General features: G+C 48.3%; 1 protein-coding gene across 5 annotated transcripts in view; it reads right to left on the bottom strand.

The window, feature by feature from the left end:
* Positions 1-1,833: 1,833 nt before the first annotated feature.
* The window catches only part of AHCYL1 (adenosylhomocysteinase like 1), a 41,062-nt gene continuing 32,657 nt past the window's right edge, over positions 1,834-10,238 (bottom strand). For 3 of the 5 annotated variants that reach the window (XM_006259323.4, XM_014605467.3, XM_019492512.2), the window contains exons 12-17: positions 9,645-9,739; positions 9,347-9,445; positions 7,596-7,664; positions 6,327-6,405; positions 4,713-4,833; positions 1,834-4,349 (exon numbers count right to left, since the gene is read on the bottom strand). In XM_006259323.4, coding sequence (XP_006259385.2) covers positions 4,343-4,349; positions 4,713-4,833; positions 6,327-6,405; positions 7,596-7,664; positions 9,347-9,445; positions 9,645-9,739 — 470 coding nt within the window. In that variant the 3' untranslated portion in view covers positions 1,834-4,342. Of the gene's footprint in view, positions 4,350-4,708; positions 4,834-6,326; positions 6,406-7,595; positions 7,665-9,346; positions 9,446-9,644; positions 9,740-10,238 lie in introns of those variants that run through there. The other 2 variants (XM_059717327.1, XM_006259322.4) reach the window with 1 other exon arrangement.

Raw genomic sequence — 10,238 nt, 5'->3', positions numbered from 1 at the left:
CACAGCAGGCTCTAGAGCAGATGGGCGGTAGGAGGTTGCTCAAATGTGACCAGCTCCTGTTTAGCTTCATTATGAGGGTCCAAGCTCAAGTGAGGCTACCTCCGAGGGTCTATGCCCACTGCCCTGTTTTAAAAGTGGCTTAAGGTGTTCCCATTCTCTTGCTATAAAGTGGTTATTAAAATACCAGCAACCAAGCTAATAAGAGACCCTGGAGTCCTAACAGCTCCCAGTACACAGGCTCCAAAAGGCCACGGTGGCCCCAAGCAGCTTTGCTCAGAGAAGTAGGCATGTCGGCACTGGCAAAGTTCCTCCTCCCCACACTACTGACTGAGCAGGATTTTGTTACCAACCCCGGAAACGCAAAATAGAGCGGGCAGATGGCAGGGAAACATGGCGCCGGCGCTTGTCTGCAACAAAGCTCTATAAGGGTTGCTCAGCTGACTTCAAACTGCAGTCATGCACCTCAGCAGAGCTCAGTGATAAAGAAAAATGTAAAAAAATAACTAAGGGAAGGAACTTCCGTCCAAGTCTGGTTAAGTTTCATCTTCTTGCTTCCCTGGTGCTTTTCACTCAGAGGCATCGGTGCTTCACCCAAAGATCAGCACTAGCATTTACGTGAAGAAATTGAAGCCACAAATAGGATCCACATCTCTGGATTTCCCCACTCAGTGAACCCCTGGCAGACGCTAGCCCTGGACATGCTAAGTCAGTAGTAATGAGGCTGGCAAACTGGTTACATTGGAATTTGAACCATTTTAGACATCCTAGGCCTAAGAGGAAGGGTGTTCAATTTTAAACCTGATTTCTTCAGGGAGCCCCCATGTGGGGCTAAGCACCTTGTCATCAAATATATCTGCACTGCACCTCCAGGGAGCAGCAAGGACTGAAGGGGGAAAAAAAAAATCAGAGTAGGTGGTCATCAAGTGTTTTATTGACAAACAGTTTCCATCCTCCAAAACAGAGGATCCCATCCCCGGGGCCATGTCCACGAAGGCTTGGCTGCTGGACCAGAAGTGATGGGCATACCGCAGACTGGCAGCCAACCCTTTTTTATACTGAGTATATAAAAAAGGGTTGGCTGCCGGTCTGCAGTATGCCCGTCACTTCCAGACTGCAGTATACTGGCCCACAGTTTCCCGGTCCACTGTCTAAAAAGGTTGGGAACTGCCGCTCTAAAACTTCATCCACAGGACTGTGTTGAACATCAGCAGGCTTGTAAAGGGACCTTGAAGGGACACTAGTTAAACAAACACAAACACTAGGTGACATCTGTATCAACAGGCAGATAGAGAGCAGATTCCTTTAGCAATTTGCTTCAGAATTTGCTGGTCATAACAGGAGCCTGATGCATCGGTATCCTACGCCAGTATAACACAGCTCAGTAGCAGAGCCCTTGTCAGGGGGCTGTACAGAAGGATTCCAGTGTCTGAATGAATCTAGTAAATGCAGAAGAAAGACTTGTGTCTCCAGGTCATTGCTTTGTATCCATAAGAAGCCTACCAGGTTACACAGCCCATCAATTAAAGGTCTGACCACCTCATCAGGAGGATGAACAGAGGGATAGCAGTGCAACTCTATACCTAGAGCAGTCGCACACTGTTGGCATGATCAACCTCCACTGCGGCAACGGCTACTTTTGTACGCCCCTCTCCCCACCACCCACTGTTAAGCTGCTGAGGATGAAGTGTGCGCCACCATGTGTTTGTCTGAGCAGGTCCTGATTAAAAGGGGCAAACAACAGCTCTGTTCCCATGCCCAAAATGGCAACAGCTGACCTGCTGATGAGAAGGTGCCAGGCTATGTCTTTAAAAGAAGTTTCCCGCGCAAGAGATGTCGTTTTTCTAATCGTTTTTAATTAGACTTTAATGATTTATTGCTCATCTGCAAGGATTAATATTGCATTCATTAAAAATCATTCATATACAAAATAAACCTATCCCTCCCAGGTCGATGAGGACATGCTCCCTCTGACAGAATCAAGGTTTCCCTAGACGTGGGACCATTTGTTCCATTGTGTCCTTTTGTTACATGGCTTATACAGAGATGAAGCCCTTAAGCTAAGATTCCTTTTGACACTAACACTGAGACAGACAAATGGAACAGAGGGGGTCTGGACTCTGGAACTGCCCAGGATCCCACCCCCCCAACAGTCACAAGGGCAAACATTTAGGAACATATGTGGGCTCTGCTTGGTTGAGTGGGAGACCAAGTCTGCTCTGAGATCCAGGGCTGCAATTACAAGAGCTTCCTATGCACGTACAAAGCGAGAAGGGAAAGCGCAAGCCAGAGTCCTGGTGCATGGCAAACCCTCTGGATTGCATCAACAATTAAGAGAGCTTCCCCATGTTCCCAGCCATATCCTCTTCACTGGGCGAGAGACAAGGAGACCAAGACCTCCAGCCCCCCGCCCATAAGAGATCACAGACTTGTTGGTTCAGTGGAAATCCAGGCTGCAGAGGAAGGGGTACAAGGGCAGACTACAGCAATCCTTACACTCAAGGCATGGTCCTTTGGAAGCGGGTCTGGCAGTCAGAGGCAGCCAAAGGCAGCAATGAGTCAGCAAAGAAGCTATGTGCATCTCAGAGAAGGGGCAGAAAAGATGACCAAGGAGCTGTGCTGGACTGTAAAGAAGAGAGTGGGGAAATAAGAGACTAGCCACTGGAGACACTGCATGGTTTTGGGAAGGTGAGCTACCCCTTTTAATCTTAACTTAGCCTCTGTTCTGATCAACTAAGAGCTTTTATCTCCTAGACAGAGCAAGCAGCCAGCATCACCCACAAACAAGCAGAAGTAGGTTTCTTAAAGAGAGCACTAGGAATGTATCCTCCATATGTGGGCAAGATTGGCCAGAAAGTGACCTCTGATAGCAAGGGAGCACAAGAGGCGATGGCTGCGGTCCACTGTAGCACCTTGATTGTCTTTGTACCAGCAGATTCTAGCAGAATTGGAAGTACCTGGACCAATGCCACATGCTCAGCAGAAATCCCTTTGTGAGCTGGGTCCCTGGAGCTCTTTCATTTGTACATTCACTGAGCAATGAATTGAAATCAAGGCTGTACATTTTGTGCTGTGATTTTTGTCACATTAAGTTTGGAGCCAAGGGCTGAAAAACCACAGAGGCATTTTGGCCCTTCTGCACGGAGCTGGAATATGTTGAACCAAGTAAAATAGGACAACCTGCCACCTAAGGGGCTAGGGAGGGAAGAGCTGATTAAAGCAGCTGAAAGGCTTTAGAAGACAGCAGAGCAGTTGGCCAAAGATTCTGCCTCCAACGTTCAGTTGCTATGAACAGAGCCTGAAGATGGAGCTAAGTGCTTTGCAGAACGGTCCATCACCCGCAGGATTTAGACTTCAGCATGAGAGCTACGCTGCTAGAAAAGCTGACAGAAAAAGGTGCTACATCATCAAATGTCTCCCATGTTAAGCAGGGGACAGGAGCAGGAAGGGCCATCTCTGTGTCTAAACTCACTTCTGCTTAGAAGCCCAGGGAGTTCACAGGAGGCTCCAACGCACACTGGAGCCCTCCAACAAGAACTGCCCTTAGCTGGACGGGCGGCAGCATGTTCTTAGCTGCCCCCGACAGACCCACAGTGTTTCCACTCGGAAACACCTCCATTAAAACTTTTTAGGCTCAAAAATAAAAGGAAAAAAAATGATTTTTTAAAACTCAAATAAGGTGCAATTTGGCTAAAAAAAAAAATACCTAGGAAAATGAGGATTATGCTGGTTACCAATCCCCATTCAAATTCAGATTAGCACCCTGAAACAGAATAGATAACACCCACTGAGGCTTACCCTTACCAGGCTCCAAACCACCTCCACGTAGGAAATTTGGTCTGGGGTTATTCACCAATTCCCTAGCTGGCCATTAGGTGCCGCTCTGCTCCAATGCACTGAACTAGCAGCTAAAAACTGGGCTCATTAAGGCAATTTAGAAGTTGCAGATAATCCTGCACAGAAAAAAAAAAACATATAGTACAGTATATCAGTATTTTCAGGTATCCCAGCTAAGGTGCACTGGAAAAGGTAAAAACCACTGCAGGAATTAATCACTCTTCATGATCAGGAAAGGAAATCTTTCCATGAGTGAAAGCCTGAAACCATGCTGGTTTTGGCCATGGAGCAGTAAAGCAAATCCCAGGTTTTCTGCCAGGATCAGACAGAGAAAGATGCGATCACATGAAAAAGTCAAACAAAAAAGTGACATTAAAATCACGCTGATAAAAGAAAAATAAAAACAGCTTAAAAAAAGAAAAGAAAAGGAGTAAAACAAAATAAAATGATCTTTAAAAATAATCTCTAAATTGTCTCGTGTGGTCTGGTCCTTCACCATTATGGTCCATCAGTATCTGTAATGGAAGGAAAGGGGGAGACCAGTCAGGCATTGAGTACTGTCTGGGGACCAACATCAAAGCAAAACCTTGCAACTGCGAAGAACTGTTTCCCCTCCATGTGTCAGAGTTCTTGTCCCCTCCAATGCAATTTCCCAACCCACCCAAGCATCAGCTCCACACCTTCATCTTAGCTAATTCTCCAAATCTCTCCAGAGCTAGGAGGATGCTGGTCCATGCCCGGTCAGCTAGACAGCACTAAGAGAAAATAACCCAACCCTTGTTGGCTCACAAGAGAGGCTCAATCCATGATCCTACCACTGAAAAGGGGCATCAGAAGATATCAGACAGATTCCTTAATCCCCCCAAACACAAAGTTACCTGTAATAGTTGGGTTTGAAAGGCCCATTTTTGTTGAGTCCCATATATTTTGCTTGATCGTCTGTTAGCTCCGTCAGATGAGCATCAAAAGAAGGCAGGTGCAAGCTGGCAACATATTCATCTGGGCAGAGTAAAGATGAAACCAGAGGAAATTACGTTAGGTGGACTTACCCTTCTAAGCACACTCTACAGGACTGACAGTGTGATGAATGGCAGACTCGTGCTAACATACTACTCTATGGCACCCACACTTTTTGGATAAGTGCAGTAGATGAACTTATTCAGAATACAGTGGATAGGATCAGAGTTCCAGATAAACCCAATAAAAAGTTGTGTGTTGAGAAATTGATAGACTGGATCCAATTTACCACAGAAGAACATTTTCCATTGTAGGTCTCGGGCTAGGAAAAACTGCATAGATTAGGTGGAGGAAGGGCACTGAAAAGGGATACAAGCTTACAGGCTGAATGAGCTGGGAGTTACAAAGATGCCCAAGCTTCATGTTTCAGGGCAGAAGGATTGCCAGTGTAAAGTCAGGAAGAAACCAACCCATGGGATGGCCTTGCAGTTATAGGACTCATCTTTCTCCGATGTGTCAAAGCAGATTGATCGGTGTGTTCCAAAAGAGCAAGCCCTATGTGCTTGAAGTGCTGCATGTTAACAGCTCTAAAAAGCCTTGTCACCACCCAGCATTAGTATGTGCTAATGGCATAAGCAGATATTTAGACGGTTGATCGGGGCGCTTCCAGGCTGTTGTTAGATAAGCAATGAGATTGGCCAAAGTTCAGATGTGTAAAGTGCAAGGTAAGGCTACATGCTCAGAGGTGCGGTGCTTTATCAAGAGTCACCTCTAGGCTTTCCATTGTGTGAGAAGCACCCCCTGTTAAGATCAAAAAGCACCAATGCAACAAGCAGCAGTGTGCAGAGGCCTGCTGCAAAAGATAACTGCTTTCAACCCACTTTCCTAGATTTCATGTAAACATGGTTAACGCTGATGTTGACTGACTGCACTCACTCAAACTAAGTTAGGCTACAGCTCCCAACATACTGTATTTGAAGCTGAGCTGCCACTCCTCTTAGCCGCCACAAAAGCTACCACTAATGGTAACTTGGCCTTCAAACCAGCTACATATTTCCGCTTCAAACCTTAGTCTTAATATTTAAAATAATCTTCCTGATCTCCCAGCATAGAGAGAAGAGCAAACTGATGCAAACTGGACAGGGAAGAAAACTGTGGCTTAGAGCCCTGTCAGGCAGAATAAGCCCCTTTCCCTCTTTGGGAAGGCAGAGGAAGCATTGGAGAACAAAGACAAATCCAACCCAGCTGGTCGGCAGCGAGTGCCGGCTCACTAAAGGTACACACACATTGTCACCACAAACAGCAAGGCCCCCTCAACCCCCATACGCTTTGGCAACCTCTGCTGAACAATCTTGTGCTGTCCCTTTGGACGACAGGTTCCCTCTCCTATAAGGAGCAAGAAATGGACCAGACAGCACTGAAAAGCATGACAAGATTGTGACTGCTAACAACCTAGCAGGGTTCTGATCAAAGTCTACAGGACTCTACAGACCCCCTTTAATGCCATTCAAGATCAAGCAGTTCCCTTTACTCACCCATTTTCTTAGGCAGCAGATACACATCTTGTTTGTAACGTCCCTCAGGAGCATTGTAGAGCTCGATCAAAGCCAGAGCCTACAGGGATCATACAGAGTCGGTCAGTCATGGAAACGGAGTGCAACGGCATTAACTAAAGAAGAGCTACCCATGGTTTCTGCCATGCAGACACAAGAACGATTCATCAGCTGTGATTTAGAAGGACAGTGTGAAATCAATTTTGGTCCACAGTTCTGCCTCCGACAAAACCCATCAGCAATTAAATGGTTCCGATTGATGGGAAAGATTTCTTTCCTTGGACCTGCATTTCAAGTGCTGCTGCTTTAGAACTGGAGAGGGAAAGTGAGCAGCCCCTTTTAATTGTCCAAACCAGGGCTGCTCAATCCCCAGCCCCTGTCACTGTGTCACCCAGCCTGCAGGACTCCTTATGAGTCCATAGGGAGGCTTGCAGGGCATGACCCTGCACGCCAGGTTGGGCATGTGGGGTGGCATGGGGCCACTAGAGCCTGGTCCCCACACACAGGATTGAATGGGGACAGCATGGGGCCCTTGGAGCCCAATCCTAATGGACAGGGGCAGTGCAGGGCCCAATCCTGGCACAGAGTTTTATCCAGCTTGGTCAGTCCCATACTCCTCATTTGGCCCATAGTGCTGAAAGGTTGAGCACCACTGGTTCAACCTGTTTGCTTGGTATAAGTGAACTGCAGATATGGTAGAGAAGTAAACCAATGATAACATTCTCTTAAAAATTCTACGGCTGTCAGAAACAGCAATTCACATAACAATTCCCCTACAACTCCCTTCTGCTGTGCTCAGTGAGCTTTACTTTAGATGAAGTTTGTCCATTTGCTACAACTGGATTTCCCATTGTGCCCGTTTCTCTGGCTTACACCAGGGTTGAGATAATCTTGGCTGCCTGTTGCACAAGGCCAAGTACAGTCAGCTCTCCATCAAATTGGCAAGAGTGGAGCTTATAAAGTTGGACCCATAATGAAAAATACAAGTGGCCACGGTGATGGGCACCCATCTGAGGTGACACTGCTGCTCTCAAAGCCAAAAGCCACTTGAACACTATTTCATCCAAGCCCAGTTCCAAGTAATAGTTCTAAAAAACACAAACAGCTGAAACCTTGCAAGTCAGTGAAAGCGCTTGCTGCCCAAGGGCTCTCTCTCAACCCCAAGACCACAGGAGGCCATGGACTGCTAACTCCCCCATGTGGAAAGGGAGCCCTGGGCATGGCAGGCGATGAAATGTTTCTTGAACAAACCTGAGTGGTAGCGGTGATGGACAAAACAAAGGTGGGAACCGTCGAACAGCTCAGGTTGAGAAGACGACCCTGAAAAGGACAACAGGATGAAGGCCAACTTCAGTGCACTGGAAGCTCAGAATCCCCACTGCCCTCTCAGCCACAATTCTTCACTCTTATTAAAGCTGCCAGTCCGTGGCATCAATCAGCCCAGACTCGCTCACGTTCCCCATTTGGATTCCTTCCTTGAAGGCAGGTCCTGTTGTCCCAGTTGAGTAGGGATGGCAGGCTACTAGCCTAGCGGCCCAGATCCCACCCAAACTCCTGCTCTTCGCTTAAAGACAGAGACAAATCATTGTCATGAAGGGACAATCACTCTGGCCATAGGTGCTTCCCTTGGGAAGAGGGTTTTTGGGGCCCAAACCTGAGAAAAAACAAGTAATATGTCTTAAGAAAAATGACTAAGGCCAGGGATCTGAGTTTTCCATTCACTGTGGAAAAATGTGGATTTTCTCCTTTAACGGACAAAAATGCAGGAAACTGCAGTTTTCCCCTTGCAGACCAGCAGAGTTTCACCCTGCAAGGGGGCTGCCTGGGGCTGGGGGGAGTGGGAAGGGTGACTGGAGGCAGGGGGGCAGCACCTGGATCGGTGCATGTGTGCATGCACAAGTGTGTGCACAAGCATGTGGCAGTCAAGCAGCAGCGGAGAGCAGCTCCCTCCAAGTAAATCTAAGGAGGAGGGAAAGGGGCACAGGCGACACGTTGGGCAGCGGGGGCTGGGGGTGGGTGTAAGATTTCTGCACCCACAGAGGGGTGCAGAGCTGCAGCCAGGCCAGATCAGATCTGGGCAGCAGCCACCTCCACAGCTCACCTGGTGGGACCTGGCATAGGCAAGAGCAGCATGCCATCACAGCCACCAAAATGAGGTGTGGCAACATGGAGTTGTGCCCCTGCTGTTGCTGTGCAGGCAGGGGGTATCTCATTTTGGTGGCCATGGCAGTGCAGGGCGGTGCTCCCTCCCATGCTGGGTCCTGCCCGCTGGGCCATGGCTCCTGCCCAAAGCTGATCCAGCCCAGCCGCAGCCCCACACCCCACTGTGGGAGCAAGAATCTTGGGGGGCAAGTGCTCCCCCACCCCCAGGATCGCCTGTGCCCCCCTCCTACCCCCCATGCGTTACCTGTGCCCACAATGCCCTTGCCCACACACTGGGGAGCTGGGGCCACAGGTCCATCATCTTAGCTCCCCCTTCCCCCCCCCCGCACCTCCCCCAGCAAAAATAAAACTTGGTGCCTACAATTCCAGCAGCAAACCTGTGCTAGGCCCAGAGAATTAAGAGTGATTGATTGAACAGAAAGGAAAAACATGACCCATTTGATAGCTTATTGGTCCTTCCTAAATCAAGATCTAGTCTGCATTGATTTAATTGGTAGGCATAAACCCTGGCTGTTAAGAATGAGCCTGCAGGTAACTGGCTAGCAAGACACCATAGGTGAAACGCAGGTCCTGCCTACCCCTTCGAGAAAACTCAAGCCAAGAAACCTTGTGACTACACTAGTTCTATGGCCATAATCTTCTGCCTCACAAGCGAAGACACTTCCAGCCACAGATATTGGTCTTGGTTATTATACCATAGCTTGGTATCTAACCAATTTCCAACTCCAAATCTGCCTACAACTTTCTCCTGCCTGACAGGACATACAGGGTCTCCATACAATGCAATGCTTCAGCACTGACATTGCTGCAGCATCCATAGCCCGTCTTCAAGGACATACCTCAGCCAGCAGCACCACCCGCTTGCCATCTGGCCAGATGATGTGATCCACCTGTGAGCGTACACGCTCCCAAGTCAGCTCTGGGGTACGGAGACTAGTCTGCACAGGAAGAGAGAGAAACAAGCCAGAGTTATCACTTATTGACTGCCTTCCTTGGATCACTGTGGAAAGGGACAGAAGCCAGCTCCCTGAAGTGAGGAGGTAGGAAGGCAGGGGATCATCACCAATGGGTTGGTCTGAACTCAGCAATGAAGCTGTGGCTCAAGGACCAACCGAGACAGGTGCTGCAGCTACTCACCACATCAATTTCTGTGTTGGAATGGCCCATGTTACACACAATGCAGCTGTTCTTCATTCGATCCAGATGTTCCCTGGTCACCACATTCTTGTTTCCTGCAGGGAAAAAAGCAGCAGCTAATGTAAACCCAAAGTGACTACAAGGACATCTACCAACACCTCCCTCCATTTGATAGGCTGAAGATTGCAGCCTCAAGTCTCACGAACATTGCAAGCCTCAAACAGAACAAGTGAACAGTCTGGCCAGGGTGATCATCCTAACAGTCTAGCAGGGCAGGCTGGCTGACACATGCCACTAGAAAAATGGGAAGGGAAAGAAACAAGGGGGAGAGGGAGGAGCAGCAGCAGCAGCCCCAGATGAAGACTGATCTTGGGGTTACTTCCTGCTGATTAACGTAAGCATAGGTGTGACCTCTGCCAACTTAGCTGGCTGTGGCACTGAGAGATTTTTTTTAGGGATAAATTCACACTGGTGGCTCTGGATGGTAAAGTTCCCCAGGCAATAATGACCCCCAAACAACAGGCGAAATACATATGCTCAGGGATGACCTCTGTTTCTTCCCAGTGAACCCAAGAGTCCCCCTGATGCACCCTG

Source organism: Alligator mississippiensis, chromosome 14, assembly GCF_030867095.1.
Source record: "Alligator mississippiensis isolate rAllMis1 chromosome 14, rAllMis1, whole genome shotgun sequence".
Lineage (NCBI taxonomy): Eukaryota > Metazoa > Chordata > Crocodylia > Alligatoridae > Alligator > Alligator mississippiensis.
The sequence above is the reverse complement of the archived record's forward strand: the minus strand, read 5'-3'. Positions and strand labels throughout refer to the sequence as shown.